This window comes from Lactuca sativa, chromosome 4 (assembly GCF_002870075.4).
Source record: "Lactuca sativa cultivar Salinas chromosome 4, Lsat_Salinas_v11, whole genome shotgun sequence".
In the NCBI taxonomy this organism is placed as follows: Eukaryota; Viridiplantae; Streptophyta; class Magnoliopsida; order Asterales; family Asteraceae; genus Lactuca; species Lactuca sativa.
Window position 1 is genome coordinate 354681276 of NC_056626.2, and position 17654 is coordinate 354698929.

General features: G+C 32.9%; 2 protein-coding genes across 5 annotated transcripts; both read left to right on the forward strand.

Annotated features, from left to right (window-relative positions):
* Positions 1 to 11653: 11653 nt before the first annotated feature.
* Positions 11654 to 12207, forward strand: LOC111896339 (uncharacterized). Its single transcript, XM_023892345.1, has 2 exons — positions 11654 to 11984; positions 12065 to 12207. The coding sequence occupies exons 1-2, from the start codon at positions 11654 to 11656 to the stop codon at positions 12205 to 12207; spliced, it is 474 nt and encodes a 157-aa protein (XP_023748113.1).
* A 1177-nt stretch (positions 12208 to 13384) lies between these two features.
* On the forward strand, positions 13385 to 17654 carry LOC111896340 (uncharacterized). 4 transcript variants are annotated; one of them, XM_042901477.2, is made up of 5 exons: positions 13385 to 13710; positions 14770 to 14828; positions 15690 to 15753; positions 15948 to 16019; positions 17334 to 17654. In XM_042901477.2, the coding sequence occupies exons 2-5, from the start codon at positions 14805 to 14807 to the stop codon at positions 17435 to 17437; spliced, it is 264 nt and encodes an 87-aa protein (XP_042757411.1). In that variant the 5' UTR covers positions 13385 to 13710; positions 14770 to 14804; the 3' UTR covers positions 17438 to 17654. The 4 variants fall into 4 exon arrangements, 2 of the variants coding, with proteins under 2 accessions (XP_042757411.1, XP_042757412.1); XM_042901478.2 differs by having other exon boundaries at positions 17343 to 17654; XR_006191012.2 differs by lacking the exon at positions 17334 to 17654 and adding an exon at positions 15837 to 15878 and having other exon boundaries at positions 13386 to 13710; positions 15948 to 16113.

The window sequence follows — 17654 nt, forward strand, 5'->3', positions numbered from 1 at the left end:
GTTTCAGGATTTGCAACTATCACATTTCCTTGAATTGGGGAGGTTAATCCCCAGATGAATCGTTCGATTTTCTTTCCCTCTGAAGTAATCATGCCAGGGCACAACAGTGACAACTCGCTAAACCTTGATATGTATGCATCAATGTCGGAGTTTCGGACGGTGAGATTCCATAATTCTTGATCCATTTTCTGAATTTCGCCTCGCGGACAGTACTCGACCATCAACATTTCTTTCAAATCCGCCCACGGCATGACGTTGGCAACGGGGAGAGTCGTGGCTTCTACGTGTCCATTCCACCAGGTGAGAGCTTGGTCAACGAATGTGCATGCGGCAAACTTCGCTTTCATCTCGTTGGGGAATTCCCATATCTCAAATATCGATTCCACCTTTTCAATCCATCTCTTTAGGGTTATCATTCCACCTGTGCCATTAAAGGTCCGTGGCTTGGCATTGGTGAAGTCTTTGTAAGAGCATGTCTTGGTAGGTCCTTGATTTATTCCGTTGTTCGAACTTCCAGCCCCTTGTCCATTGCCCCCACCATTGTTCCCTTGATGGATTTGCGTCATGGATGCGGTGACCACAGCAGATACAGCTGAGTTGATTTTTGGTGAGGTTGGCCCAGGGTTCCACGGGTTGGTCGTTGAGGCATCTTTCTGTCATGGAACAGAAAGATGTTGAGTTCCTATGATTTTTGTGAGTTTGTGGTCCTATAAACTAGGTGTATTGCATGTACTTAAGTAGTTTCACATGTTAGCATACAACCATGGATACATAACACATAATAGATAACAACATCACAATAGACCACATATATTTTTCCACTAATAATATTCGTACTTTGATACATGAAAATTTGCTCGAAAGAGCAAACATAAGTGGTGCAAGTTCAGCAGCGTAACGACTCTATGAGTAGTGTAATCACTTAAACATAGAGTCGATGGTACATAGCATAGATCATCTAAGCATAATACTAAAGACGGATACGACTATTCCTAGTCATGGTGGGATGTGCCAGGGGGTGGTGTTGAGGAAATGGACGCTCCCTGAAGACGAGCCACTTGTCGTTCCGCGTCTCGGAGTCGAGCCTCCCACCTCACCTGCCTCATGTGGAACTCTAGGATAACCTCTCGCGTCTCTTGTTCTGCACGCTCAACTCTAGTCTGCATCTGGTGCATCTGATCGGCGGTGCTCTGAGCTAGGTCGCCAATGTTCCGCAATCGTCTCACCATGACCGGAAGCGCGCGCTCAGCCGGTCCTCCCTCCCTCAAGTCGTAGAACTCGCGTGCCATGCCAAACAGGGGTCACTGCCCCTGTTTCCTGCTCCACCTCCAAATGTCGATACCCCAGGGAGGGTGTAGGGCCAGTTGGGCCCATCCGATAAGCGGGCACCCTAATCGGGTAAGGGGGTTGATGACTTCGGACTCCGCGTCCGAATCACCATCATCGTCATCGTTGGGTTCCTCCTTGAGGTCTTCTTCGACTTCCTCTTCTTCCAGGTCCACCACTGGCTCAGCAGGTCCGCCCTCGACTTCCGCCTTAGGTTCCTCCTCAGACTCCTCCTCGGGGTCTTCTTCAGGTTCCTCCTCCAACCATCCGTTATTCCCCTGATTAGGGAAATACGGATCTCCGGGGTGATGGAAGCCGACCATACTGGCTGCGAGAGTGTATAAATATGCTAATATTATTCCTAAGATGCTCTAATTATTATATAAATTGAGTTGATGTTCTCTTCTTGGTAATAAAAGGGTATGTTTTTAGGTTTACCGACCATCGCGATTTCCTCAGGCATGTGATAGTTGTACTTTGGACGAAATGTAGTTGATCAGGCTACATTCACCCCTTAATACAACCATGAACAGTCGCGACTTAACCGAGATGCCAGTATCATCTTATTTGATTTGGTATTACATTCTTTTTCCTATATCATACAAGTAGAGGTGTTTTATCGTTGTGTTTTATTTGTTTTGTTCAGAGTTGTTTTAGTCCCTCTTTGGTTTATAGTGGCATATCAATGTGTGGTTAGATATGCCAGTTCACTATAAACAGAGCTCTGATACCAACCTATCACACCCCCAAACCAGACGGCAGAAACGTCTGATGGCTCGCGTGACTCAAATTGAATATCATCACAATGATTATACATGAAACATAACATAAACTTCACCATGCATTACTACATTACAACTGACATTGTTCACATCAAGTACATTGTTTAAACATTACATATCCATAGCATAAATTGTTTGAAAGTTTTCAAAGCATAACACCCTAACATACTTGGTATTACTCTTCAACTTACCTGTTACCTGAGAATACAAGTTATTTTGAAAAACGTCAACATATGGAATGTTGGCGAGTTCATAAGCAGGGTTGTTATGAAAATGTTTTGTGTAGTTTATAAAACCCAGAAAATCCGATATTTTCTGAAAAGACAGTTGCTTATACCAAAGTATGAAGATCCATAGGTTTATGCATGAATGATTTCAAAGTGTGTATAAATGAGAAGTTTTGCATTATAGTTATTGAAAAGTACAAGTGAATGGTGTTGATTTCCTTGAAAAACCCGATGTTTTCCAATAATATAATATAATATAATTGTTTCGAAGTGTTAAACCATCATAACGAATGATTATGATTTTCCTTGATAACTCCATATAGTATTGGATTTATTTGTGTGAGTCGTTATAACCATGCATGATAATGACTAGTTCGTTTGTCTTGGCATTCTAGCGAATGCCGGAATTGATCTTAAGATTTTGTCACCCTAGACTGGCCGAGTCTAACTGTAGCGAACAGCTGAGGTGTGGGGGAGTCACCCCCGTATAGATCTATACACAAACTCTAGCTCTCCCTCCAGGAGACTTTGATTATAACTACAAAATATAAACGACCCATAAAGGTGCCGCCCGTTATTACTCACTGAATCCAAAATGAATTTGATTACCCTTGATTAACGACCTGTATTTGTTTACTTGAATTGAAGGTAAGCCTAACAAACGAGGAGAAGAGGTTACAAGTCCTGCTAATTCCATGTATTATGTAAGGCTGTTGGGTATACGAAGGACATGTTGGCCCATTTCTCATTTGATTTATTTGGACATTACTACCTATGCTAATGGTCCACTGAGGCCCAATAGCACATATAAGCCATTAAGGGTCCCTTAAGCATGCAATTGGGTCACAGGAGACCCAATAGACATGGGTTATTACTGTTAAGTCCAAAAGTCATGTCAATGGGTCACGAAGGCCAAATAAACATGATTAGAATCTTTCAATCCCAACAAGTTGATTATTTACTTGTTTTAGGTATAGTATAATTGTCGGAAACTTGATTGAACAATTGTTAAATTCGTAACGGCACGAAGCTTGTCGATTGTTTATAACGATATTTGAAAATATATGTATATTCTTCATTCTATTTTCATAAGTTATAATTTGGTATTTTTGACCCAAATATCTTAATAATAAAATAATTGACTCAAAATACTGGTTTGACCTGCTCAACCATTCTTTAATAAAAATGACAATCTTAGTCCCTTGTTAAAAAAAAGACATTTTAGGCCCTTAAACCATTTCCTTGACATTTCTGACCCATAGACTTGTTTAAGTAATGTTTTTAGCTCAAAATTTACTCTTTCGCAGTTTTAGCCCCTCCAGTAAAGAGTTTTTCAGTTAAAGTCCAAACTTTTCGCAACTTTTACAATTTTGTCCCAAAATGCAAAAACTTTACATTTTTATCCTTGTTTGGGAAAAAATCATCTTAACCCCTGAATTAGTTTCTTTTACCCTTTTTACCCCCTGTTTTGAGAAGTTTACCATTTTAATCCCTTGAAAATAATATTTTTCGCAATTTTTGACTCTATGGGCCGAAAAGCCCAAAAATTGGCCCATTAAGCTACAAATTACATTTCTACTCCTTTAAAGAGTATAATATTCATAAAAACATTTATTTTTACAGTTTTGACTCTTTTGGTCCTTAAGAAAACCGTGGATGGAAACTTTCAACCCAAAAATTAAGCTCAAAAAATGGCTTTTATGTTGCAATATGTTTATTATCACCTTAGAGGGTAATTTTTCTGTACTTGTTTAGTGTAACATATCTTAGATCATGTTTATCTTCCTCCTGAAGCCATAGATCTCAAGATTTCTTTCATTTTTGTTACATATTTACCACATAAACACATGAAATCACACATAACATACACATACACACATATCTACACATTTTACTTGTATTCCCCCCCATAAAACTTATGAAAACCGAAAAATAGAGGGGTATGAACACACCTTTGCTTGTTGTTTTCGATTTGAAGAAGAAAGGGAAGAGTTTGTTGCTATTTTTCGGCCCTAGCAAGCTTTCTTGGGTTGATTTCAAACTTAAGAAGCTTCTAAAGAGTAGATCATGAAAATTGTGTGAGTCAGGAAGAAGTTTTGATGAAATAAAGAGACTAGGTTATGGATCTACACAATAACTTACCAATGATGATGATTCTTATGGAATAACCTCCTTATATTGCCCTAAATCTCAAAAAAATTTGATGAAGAAAAGGAGATATGATGGTGTTCTTGAGAGAAAACTTAAGTGATTTGTGTGTGGGTGTTCTTCCTTTGGGCCGAGAATTAAGAAGAATAAAGGAGAGAGAGAGAGAGAGGTGAAAGGATGGAGTGCATGGAAGTATGTGATGGTGCATGGAAATCCATAATGTAATAAGGAAGTGGCTAATCCTCCTTATTTCCTTGATTTCTATATATATATATATATATATATATATATATATATATATATATATATATATATATATATATATATATATATATATATATTTCCACTTGGGCCGAGAAGGGGAGAAGAAAAGAATAGTTTGGGCCTTTAGTGCTTGAGACCGAAAATATGAGGCCTAATTTGATGATTTTCGGCCCATTAGGCCTTTGGAGATGGTTTACGGCCCAATATTAATCAAAGTATGAGTTTTATGGCCCATTAGGGCTAATTAGATTTGTTATTGCCCAATAAGGCCCATTAAAGATAACTAGTCCATTCTAGGCTTATGAGGCCCAAAATGTTAAGTTTCATGAAAATGGTTCCAATTAGGGCCCATTTGAGTGTTCTAAGCCCAAAATAGTCAAGTTGGAAGCTTATTGGTCCATTAGGCCCAATAAGAAAATCCTAGTCCAAAATGGACTTAAACTGGGATTTTTAGGGTTTCCAACATTTTGTTGACTATTTGAATGTTTGTATAGGGTATCTGATGGAATTTTGTTGTCATTGAATAAACACCATACATCTTTTCAAGTTTTAGCTACAATGTCATTCTTTGTTAAGTGTTTACAACGTATCAGAATTCCTAGTTGTGACAGAGTTGGAGGCTGAAAATAAGGTTTAATACCAAATTTTAGGGTTAGGTTACCTTAAATACATGATAAATTTCATTATAGGCCCCTAAAGTTTGAGAAAATGACCCCATGAACCCTATACATGATCAAGGATTATTTTATTGCACTTTGGCCCTCAAAAGCTAACTTTAACCAAGACAAAAGGTTAAATTAACATAGAAACATAAAACTAACCTTGATGACATAATTGGAAGTTCGGGTCGCTACAAACACTTTTAGAAAATATTATTTTCATAAAATAATAATTTTCCAATTAAATAAAAAGTTTGATATTATTTATTAACAATCAAATTCTAACAAATATTCAATAAGTGACTACTTGATAAATGTGTGGCCCTATAAGATCATATGTTAATAGTAATATCCTTCTAAAATGATTCTTGAGCATATAGATCCAACATTGATATCATCTCAAGTTCAACTAACGTTGATTAATGTGGGGGTGGAAGCTAGGAGGGGTAAAGAAATGGATTCAATTAGAATGAAGACAAAGAGTGTGGTGAATAGTGATTGAAACCAAAGAATGACATCCTACACACAAGAAAACATGTGCATAAACCTAAGATGAAAATCCTTATAAAAATAAGGAGAAAAAAGGATCGCATAGGGGGAAAAGTATAAGAACCAAAGCTTTCATTGGTGACATTGAAAAATATGGAATGAAACTTATTTTCCTTAAGTGAACCAATGAATAACATAACTTGAATCAAAGTATGGTGTCTCTATCATAACTATGTCATTTATCGCAACAGGAAAATGATTTTTGAAACCATAATATGAAGAAGAATAGCACAAATAGGAGGAAAACCCTATATTTCTTTGTGAACTACCAAACAAATTTGAAGGAAATAAAGATATGAACAAAATTAGTAAATGAAATATAAGTTACATAGATGGTCCCTACAATTTAGGAGGAAAGTAATAATAAAATACAAATATGAAAAATAAAAATAAAAATAGGATAAAAATGTCATTTTACTAAAACTGAATAGTACTTTTAATGTCGTGTATTGGAGGGACCATTTATGTAATATCGACAAAACATAAGAACAGAGTTTGTCTATTTTCTGGAAGTATGACTATATATATGCCTATTTTATCAAAGCTATAAGACCATATGTGTATGATTTTTACTTTTTTATTTTTTTTATTTTTTTATTTTAAATAAAGTGTTACAAAAGATCTATTATTATGCAATAAAAATCTCAATTTCTTTTTATTGAGTTCATTACATATCTAACTAAGTTTATGTATGTCCATTAATTCTATGAACATCATGTTCTATGTCCATTAATTCTATGAACATCATGTTCTAGCTTGACGTTAATTGATTTACAAAGTGTAGGTAAGTTTATGTATGTCTATTAATAAGAGAACTGAATGAGGTGATATGTCTAATTGATATTTAATGGATTAAACTCACCATTGTGGGATGTCATGTTGACATTCAATGGATATGAATTCATTTCCCGATGAACTCTTCAATAGCTAAAAGTAATCCTTTTAATTATTGAAAATATATTTCAATGAACTTTAGTTCAATGCATTCTAGGAAAATTAATGAATATTTGTATAGAAATAAAATGATATGGTTCGATTCTATTAAACTTTAATAAGTTCAATACGTCATAAATTATTTATTATCGATTTCATAGTGGTATAAGCTAAAACAAGTATTTAGATAAAGACTTTCAAAAATAACTTATAATTTTTCCACACATCTAACAATCTATTTTTAATAAGTTATCCATTCTTAACTTGGAAATCTCCAATAAAATCCTAATATTTTAAACAAGTTTACGGTTTAATCCTAAATTAAATTTTATTTACAAAATAGTACATAATATCGGCTAAAACTTCAGAATAATCCTTCTTGACTGGTTTCGCAGATTTAACCAGTATTTTGACTTTTTCGTTAATTTGTCATAATATTGAAACTTTTTTTGAAGATGACATTATTTTTACCCAATAATTAGAATATCGAGACTTTCCTTAAAATTACCCTTGAACTAATGCATATTGTTATTAACAAATCATTTATAAACATAACACATGTTTTATTATAAACAATATAAATACAATTATTTCTAATTATATAATGGAAATATAGACTAAGGCCTTGTTTATTTACCTCTTAATTGTAAAATTGAGAGACAATGTCTTAAAATTCAGATTCAGATCGTTTGTTTGCGTCTTATTTTTTACCTCTTAAAATTAAAAACACATTTTTTAGATATGGAACAAAGTTTGAATTAAAAAAAAACACGTGTTTCTTGTTTTGCCCTAACACACAATCGAACACCCCGCCTCCTCTTCTCTTCTTCATGCGGCTTCTCCCCCCTTCGCGTCTGCTTCCATTCCCAACTGCATACTCTGACGACACCGCTGAACGACGCCGACCAACCAAGCAACGCCGACGCCACTGCAACCTAGCAAGGACGACATTGCCGCACCTTCTCGCGATTGCCCTGAACTCGAAAATCAACAATCAAAAACAGGTTCGTTCTTCCTTCTGAAAATCGATTGCTCTTCTTCTGTTTCTTCCTTCTTTCCCCCCTAAGTCGAAAATCAAAAAATCAAAATCAGTGGTTATGTTATACTAATAAGATATGTTCAATCATAATCTATAGTTGATGTTATGCTTGATTTTGATGTTATATGCTCGATTTTGATGGTATTTGATCGAATTTAAATGTGTTCAATGGATATGATGAAAGGTTGCTGGTGAATTTTTGATGTTATACTTGATTTTTTATACTCAAGTTTTTATGTTCAATGTTTTTTTGTTTGCTTATTATGCTGAAATGTTGTTGCAGAAATCATATTTGTGTTTGATGTTCTTGCTGTTATTATGATATATGCATTAGTTTTGCTAAATTTGTGCATTTGTTTCGTTGAAGTACTTGTTGAAAATGTGTACTTGTATTGCTTAAATTGTTGCTGAAAATGTGTATTTGCAATGCATAACTTGTTGCTAAAGCATGCATTTTTTTGTTGAATTGATCAAAGAAATGGGAGAAAAGAAGGATAAGATTAGTTGGAAGGTTGAAGGTGTAGAGAAAACGTTTCTAGAAGCTTGTTTACGTGAAGTTATGGTAAATGGACAGGAATGAAGTAGTTTGAAAGCACTATCTTGGAGGAATGTAGTTGAAACACTAAAAATTGAACATAACTTTATTGCCGACCAAAAACAAATGAAGCACCGCTATGACTACCTAAAGTCAAAGTTTGGTGCTTTTTTAAAGTTAAAAAACAAAACCGGCAATGTGTACAATTCAACAACCAACACCTTCAATCTTTCCAAAGAAGAATGGGAACTAGAATCGAAGGTGTTACTGGTAAATTTTTGATGTTATACTTGATTTTTTATACTCAAGTTTTTATGTTTAATGTTTTTCTGTTTGCTTATTATGCTGAAATGTTGTTGCAGAAATCATATTTGTGTTTTATGTTCTTGATGTTATTATGAAATATGCATTAGTTTTGCTGAGTTTGTGCATTTGTTTTGTTGAAGTAGTTGTTGAAAATGTTTACTTGTATTGCTTAAATTGTTGCTGAAAATGTGTATTTGCAATGCATAACTTGTTGCTAAAACATGCATTTTTTTTTGTTGAATTGATCAAAGAAATGGGAGAAAAGAAGGATATGATTAGTTGGAAGGCTGAAGGTGTAGAGAAAATGTTTCTAGAAGCTTGTTTACGTGAAGTTTCGGTAAATGGACGGGAATGAAGTAGTTTGAAAGCACTATCTTGGATGAATGTAGCTGAAACACTAAAAATTGAACATAACTTTATTGCCGACTAAAAACAAATGAGGAACCGCTATAACTACCTAAAGTCAAAGTTTGGTGCTGTTTTGAAGTTAAAAAACAAAACCGACAATGTGTACAATTCAACAATCAACACCTTCAATCTTTCCAAAGAAGAATGGGAACTAGAATCGAAGGTGTTGCTGGTGAAATTTTGTGTTTCGTTGAAATACTTGTTGAAAATGTGTACTTGTATTGCTTAAATTGTTGTTGAAAATGTATATTTGCAATGCATAACTTGTTGCTAAAACATGCATTTTTTTTGTTGAATTGATCAAAGAAATGAGAGAAAAGAAGGTTATGATTAGTTGGAAGGCTGAAGGTGTAGAGAAAATGTTTCTAGAAGCTTGTTTACGTGAAGTTACAGTAAATGGACGGGAATGAAGTAGTTTGAAAGCACTATCTTGGAGGAATGTAGCTGAAACACTAAAAATTGAACATAACTTTATTGCCGACCAAAAACAAATAAGGAACCGTTATGACTACCTAAAGTCAAAGTTTGGTGCTTTTTTGAAGTTAAAAAACAAAATTGGCAGTGTGTACAATTCAACAACCAACACCTTCAATCTTTCCAAAGAAGAATGGGAACTAGAATCAAAGTTATTTTGTTAATTTATAAAAAATAGATTATCATGTTTAAATAATAAAATATTTTTTCCAAACAATCAAACAAACATGTGGATTCTTTGAGACGCACGTCACTACCATACCCCGACCTTTGCACACAGTTGTTTGAAGGCGTGACTGCGACACACATTCATAGTTGGGGACCAACTTCTACCCTTCCTCGTCCTACTCAAGAGTCAAGCAACTATAGTTTGCATGAATTTGATGACATCGATTGCACTCAACAAGAAACTGTAGGTCTCAGTGACGAGTCATCCGCTCAATCAAAAACACAAAAGACTATAGATACAACAAAGAGTCAAAATAAAAGTAAAGATAAGGGTAAAGATGCATCGAATTCAATAGGGCTGTGCATGGGTCGGTTTTGGACCCCAACCCAACCCAACCCGTAAATGATCGGTTTCTAGTTTTTAGAACCCAATAGGGTCGGTTTCTGGTCGGTTCGGTTTCTCGGTTTCTGATATCGGTTTGGGCGGTTTCTCGGTTTCTTGGGTTCAACCCATACACTTACGGTTTCTGGGTTTAAACCCATGGGTTTTGGGTTTGAACCCATTTTCCAGAAATGTAACAATTAGTTAAATAATTAAAAAAACACCTAAGCTTCTTTTATTTATTTTCATTTTTTTAATACACACACACACACACACACACACACATATATATATATATATATATATATATATATATATATATATATATATATATATATAAAATAATCAGTAAAAAGCATCGGGTTTGCGGGTTTGCTGGGTCGGTTTCTCGGTTTTAAAGAGGGGTCGGTTTCTCGGGTTGTTGGGTCGGTTTCTGGGGGCAAAAACCGAAACCGAACCCGGAAAGTCGGTTTTTACAAATTTAAAACCCACACCGTCAGTTTTGATTCGGTTTCGGTTTTTTCGGTTTCGGTTTCGTCGGTTTCTCGGTTTCTTGGTTCGGGTTTGCTCACCCCTAGAATTCAAGATTGCTTGAAATCGGGGAAGATATTGCCACAGTTGCTAAAATATTTGTGGAAAAGCATGCTTCTTCAAATTTGGGTGCATGTATGGAAAAGTTGGAGAAGTTAGGATGGGGAATATCTGATCCAAGATACAATACTGTTGTTGCTCTTTTTGGTGAAGGTGCGGATAAGAGGCACTTGTGATTAACCACTGATCCAACTATTTGTGAGAATTGGGTCAAGAGTTAGAGTACATTATGGAATGTTTCTCTAAGTAGATGTTTTGAATGTTTTGATGGTTTTTTTTGGATAACTAGATGTTTGGTTTGAACTAGATGGTTTTTTTTGGATTACTTGATCTTTGGTTTGAACTAGATTTTAATATTACATGAATGACTTGATGTTTTGGATTAATAGATATTTATATGACATGAATGACTTAATGTTTTGGATGAATTTTTATGTTATATGTTGTTAATATAATTGTTATGTATTTTCAAAATAACAGATTGCTTATGGATTCGGATGAAGAAATTGCATTTTTCATTTTACTATGTTGCTATTGGTTGAATCTAGCATCCAATAGAATTGGAAGGGCAATTGATAATGATTCGGAAATGAGCGGTCATCAACATACACAAGAATTGTTACATGGAACTTCTACACAATGTCATGTGCTGATGCGTCTTTCACGTGAAGCGTATGTACTTTTATGAAATCATTTTAGACGAAGCAGTTGGTTGCAAAGTAGTAGGAATATACGCGTTGAAGAAAAGATGGCTATGTTATTGACAACTATAGTACATAATAAACAGTTCAGGATTATCAAACGAAGGTTTTAACACTCCACAGAAATAGTTCATAGATGCTTTCATGAGGTGCTAAATGCAATGATGATTTTTGCAAAAGAAGTTATAGTTCCAACGAATTCTAATGCAACTATGAATTCCTCAGAGAGACATCGTAGGCTAAAAGAAATCTTTCTTGGAGCAATATGTGCGTTAGATGGAACTCTTGTACATGCAGTCGTGTTTGCTGATCAACAAACTCGCTACATGGGAAGAGGAAAAGGTGAATGCTTTCAAAATGTTTTAGGAATTTGTGATTTTAATATGATATTCACATTCGTATGGGTCGGTTGGGAGGGTATAACACATGATTCGCGAGTTTTGAAAGAAGTTTCATGTAACCCGACTTCAAGCTTTCCGTTTCCTCCTCCAGGTTTGTAATTCTTTTTAAATTTATTCTAAAATACGATTTTAAATTTCTATATATAATACTTCCTTCACTCATGTGTATAGATAAATATTACCTTTGCGATGTTGCATACACCAACACTCGTGGATTTATGACTCCTTACTGCAACACGAGGTATTGGTTAGCCGATTATCGACGGCGACGTGCGTTAACTAAGGAAGAAAAATTCAATCATGCACATGCGTAACTCAGAAATGTTATTGAACGTGCTTACGGTGTTTTGAAGACGAGATTCCCAATCCTAAAGCGAATGACTCCTTTTCCTTTTTCAATGCAAAGAGATATAGTCGTTGCTTGTTTTGCAGTCCACAATTTCATAAGGAAATGTGATATTCAAATGAGTTATTTATGGCGTTCGAGGAGAACAATGCTCAAGCACAAGGGGGTGAGAATGATGACCAAAACGTACACAATATGGAATGGGGTTCACAAGGCAATGAATACATGGATAATTTGCGTGACCAGATTGCGAATCAATTGGGGTCAAATTAAATTTGTAGGATTTTATTTGGATTTTAGTATGATTTTGTGGATTTAAAAATATTTATGTTTGATTTGGATTTGTGTTTAATTTTGATTTATGCTAAATTTTGATTTTATATGGTGTTTATATTTTTTTAATACATATTTAAGAAATTTATTAGGTTACTTTCTAAACAAAAAGTTGAATTCAATAAAAAATAAAACAGAAGGGTAAAATGGTCATTTTAATAATTTAGCACAACAATTTAGAGGTCCCAACCAAACAGCATGTTAAACATTCAACTCTTAAAATTTCAGACCCTCTTAGAAATTCAGATCTCTTAAAAATTCAGATCCTACCAAACAACCCCTAAGTCACCCCCTCTCATATTGCTTGCTGACAACTTCAAACTTTCTACGTTCCTCTTATGCATCATTATGAGTGTCATGATGAGATGCAGTTTATAGGTGTTCCTATGATATTGATGTTACTCTTATGTTCTTTAACCTAACTACCCACCCAACTAACAAGAACACCCATATACTGCATTTCACCATGACACCTGTATATAAGAGGAACAAAGAGATGTTGTTGTTGTCAATTAACAATATGGGGGAGGGTACTTAACCTCATTTTTATTCTTAGAAATTAGCAATAATTGTATTTTTTTTATATATATAATAAAAAGATGTGTTATATTTATAAATGATTGTTAATAATAACAACATACATTGGCTCAAGAATAATCTTAAGAAAAATCGAAATATTTTAGTTATTGGTTAAAAATAACGTAATCTTCAGAAAAGTCTCAATAGTTTGACGGATTAACGAAAAAATATGAGATAAATGTTAGATCTGTGAAACCGGACAAAAAAGGTTATTCTAAAATTTTAGCCAGTATTCTGTTTCTTTTTTTTTTTTTTCGTAAACAAAATTTAATTAGAGATTAAATCATAGATTTACCTCAAATATTAGAACTTTATTCTCCTATCTAACCTATCAAAAATATTTTTTTAGCCTGATTTGGGAATTGACCAATATGCCCTTTTAAAAGTAAAACCTTACCTTTATTCGTTACGCTTCTCCATTCCAACATCGCGTCTGCCTCTCTAACGTCTGCTTTCACGTCGCACCCCCTCCCCTGCTCGCCACCGTATGCCGTCGCCAATCCTGTGAAGCCACCGGCCGGAGACCATCGATTGCCACAGCTACACCGTCACACCCCAGGTTCCATTTTTCTTCCTTTTTTTTCTGCTTTCTTCCTTTTCCTTTTTGCGTTTTACAGTTTACAGAAATTCCTTTTGATGTTATCGATTTCTTTGATGTTATTATCAATTGATGCTAGTGTTATTAGCAAATATCCTTAAAGGATCTCAGTTGGGCGTTTCTTTAGCTTTGACGTTGGTCGATTTCTTTGATGTTATTATCAAATATACAACTGATTTTAGTCGATTTCTTTAATGCTGCTACTGCTACTGATTTGCTCCTTGTTTTCTGTTCATATGTGATACATGATGTGTATACTATTCTTGAACATGGAAAATGCAGTTGCTTATCAGTATAGTATCCTTGATGTGTTTTTCTTAGCTGGTAATTAAAACCAAGAATGTCAAAACATTTATTTTCTGCAGGAGTTAATACAATAAAAAATTAATGTTGATTGTCTCTCGAGTGTTGTTTTTAATAGTTTGTTAGTAATCGTAACATGATAAAGGTTATAACTATATTAATTTTCTATGAAATTGTTATTTTTAATGAGTTTTTAATGACATTGTTGTTTTCTATAACATAGTGAAATAAAGACTATGTTAAGTTTAAAGATACAAATTTAGAGGTATATGAAAGGAAAACATGTATTTAATCCTTATTTCATTTATGATATTAAATCACAAAACAGAGTAATAAGGCGATTCTCATTTTATACTGATTTTGTTTTGTTTGTGTTTGACTTTGTAGATATGTTTTTTAAATGGTTAAATAAAAAAAATAAAATGTTTTGCATTTTGTTTTATAAGTTTATGTTGAATATGGATTTTCAAGTGCAGAACGTTTTCTGTTCAAGTAATTGTTATAATCATATGCTTAATTTGATTTATATTTCTTTTCAAGAAACTTTCAAGTATGGATTTTTATGTTAAAAGTATCCAAAGTCAACATCTGTTTGTTGACTTTTATAGATTTTAAATAACGTCCTTAACTCCTTATTTATAATTTCTGATTAAATATGTTATTATTATTTTTATTTTTTTATAATGATTATTGGTGTCCTAATTGTACTTCATGCAGGATTTAAAGAAGTAAATGAAGAAGAAAAAAGGCAAATGGTTGGCAATGTCTTCACCAAGGTTAGTTTCTCTCAACATCTTCCTTTTTACCTTATTACCCTTTACCTAAATCATCCCCTTTTGTATATTTTCACTCTCTAAACCACAAAATAAGACGCCAAAAACTTTCATAATTTTTTTCCATTTACAAATTCAATCCATAACAATTCTCAAATAAACAGTCATTCGTGATTTGGCATATCACTGCACGACAAAAGGGTAAAATAGTCATTTGCTCATAGTCGGAACTCAGCAGGTTTATTTAGTCCAAAAAGAATCACTCTTTGTTTATACAACACTCATGAAATTATAACAATTCTCAAATAAACAGTCATTTGTGATTTAGCATATCACTGCACGACAAAAGGGTAAAATAGTCATTTGCTCATAGTCGGAACTCAGCAGGTTTATTTAATCCAAAAAGAATCACTCTTTGTTTATACAACACTCGTGAAATTATAACAATTCTCAAATAAACAGTCATTTGTGATTTAGCATATCCCTGCACGACAAAAGGGTAAAATAGTCATTTGCTCATAGTCGGAACTCAGCAGGTTTATTTAGTCCAAAAAGAATCACTCTTTGTTTATACAACACTCGTGAAATTATAACAATTCTCAAATAAACAGTCATTCGTGATTTGGCATATCACTTCACGACAAAAGGGTAAAATAGTCATTTGCTCATAGTCAGAACTCAGAAGATTTATTTAGTCCAAAAAGAATCACTTTTTGTTTATACAACACTCGTGAAATTATAACAATTCTCAAATAGACAATCATTTGTGATCTGGCATATCACTTCACGACAGAAGGGTAAAATGGTCATTTGATTTGCTTCTAGTCAGAACTCAGAGGGTTCAATCACTCTTTGTTTATACAGGTGATGTTTGTGATATTAATCCAAATATGTTGGATGTTGGTAAAAAAACGAGCCCAACAAAGAGGTAACTAACTCTTCTCAAGGGGTAAAACCGTAATTTTCTTGTCAAGAAGAAGCTTAGATTTTATATATTGCTTTTGGTATTAGGAATGTTACACACATAGAAAAAGTTCTTGCTGAAGCATATAGGTATTACTTTTTGTATTTCTTTGATAAAAAATTTATAGTTTTACAAATATTTATTTATTTTTCAATCAGGGTCCTCAAGAAAGGAGGGAGATTCCTTTGTCTTGAACTCAGCCGTGTTGAAGCTCCAGTTTTCAAGCAACTGTTTGTATTACTCTTTGTTTATTAAAGGATTAATATTATAAAACCCTAAATTTTTAACGCGTAATTCAAAAAAATCCTAGTATTTTTTTTATAATTGCTATGGCCATAATTTTTCTCGCAGAATTATCATTCTAGCCCACTTAACGAATTTTATGATTAACTTTTTTGCAAAATCAGTCCTAAAAAATTCAAATTTTGTCCCTCATGTTTGTAAAAAATTACATCACATGGTTTTTTAATTTTGTTTTTCGTTTTTTGTATACGTTATTTGTGGTTTTTCTAATGTTTTTATTTATTTTGATTCAAGTAAACGAACTTGAATTAAATATAAATTACTATAACAAGTTTTTTTTATAGAGACCGACGATTATTTTTTTTTTGTTCTTTCTTTTAGTCTATTATCAAATTGAAATATTATCTTGAATTCAAACTATTGATATCATATATAGAAATATGATTTAATTTGCAAGTTATATTATACATTGAAACACTAATTCTCAATAAACAAGCTAATTTTTTTTAATTTTCATTTTTCATAACATAAATATAATAGCTCTAAAGAACAAAAAAAAAAGTTGGACCGAAATTACAAATATAAACATAACTATTTTTTTACTTAAATAAAAATAAAAAAATTACAAAAACTATAACTTATCAAAATTGTAATATACTCTAATATATTAATACATTTTACATTTATTAAAAAGGGTCAATAAAAAGTTACAAATATTAAAAAATAAAAACAAATAATTGGATAAAAAATAAGAAAAAAATTAAAAAAATTAAAAGACAAAAATTAAAATTTAATACAAAAAGAAATATGAAAAAAAAAACTAAAAAAAATACTCTAATATACTCTATATATATACTAAAAAAATAGAAAACAAAAGGTAAGAAGGGGGAAAAAATCAAATTGTTGAAAAATAAAGTTAAAAAATGAAAATAAATAAAGTATATAAAAAACAAAAAATAAAGTTAAAACACCATTTGGCGTAATTTTTTGCAAACCTCATGGACCAAATTTGAACTTTTTAGGGCTAATTTTGCAAAAGAGTTAACAAAATTAAGAATGAAACTCATTAAATGGGTTAGAATGATAATTCTGCTAGAAAGTTATAGTCATAGCAATAAAAAATATATATTAAAGTTTTTTTCAATTACACGTTAAAAATTTAGGCCTTTTATAATATTAGTACTTTATTAAATTATTCTACACTAATGATATAGTTTTATAAATATTTATGTTTCCCCTTTTTATTATTATTATTTTTTTCTTTTCTTTTTGATAAATGTATGATTACTACTCATTCTCAGTTATTCCAGTTTTAGGAGAGTTAGTTGCTAAAGATCGTGACTCTCATCAGTATTTGGTTGAAAGTGTTAGACGTTTCCCTCCTCAAGTATGTTTCGTGGTTTGACTTTATGTTGACCCAAACAACCTTAATGAAAACAATTTTTTAAGGTTTGGTGTAATTTATTTAAATATAATTAAATAGTGAATGCTTATGAGAGTGGAGAATTCTCTTGGGATTTGTAAGATATAATACATTCGAAGTTCATTCAAATGTAAATAACTATAACATTATAAAAATAGACATCTAGAAATTACATTAACCATTAAATTTTACCATATAA

Bases quoted from the DNA above. Each gene is read 5' to 3' on its own strand.
- LOC111896340 (XM_042901477.2), top strand. From the start codon at position 14,805: ATGGTTGGCAATGTCTTCACCAAG. The intron at 14,829-15,689 runs GTTAGTTTCTCT...TTGTTTATACAG, and splicing joins TTGGCAATGTCTTCACCAAG to GTGATGTTTGTGATATTAAT. The intron at 15,754-15,947 runs GTAACTAACTCT...TTTTTCAATCAG, and splicing joins AAAACGAGCCCAACAAAGAG to GGTCCTCAAGAAAGGAGGGA.
- LOC111896339 (XM_023892345.1), top strand. From the start codon at position 11,654: ATGATGATTTTTGCAAAAGAAGTTATAGTTCCAACGAATTCTAATGCA. The intron at 11,985-12,064 runs GTTTGTAATTCT...TCATGTGTATAG, and splicing joins CTTTCCGTTTCCTCCTCCAG to ATAAATATTACCTTTGCGAT.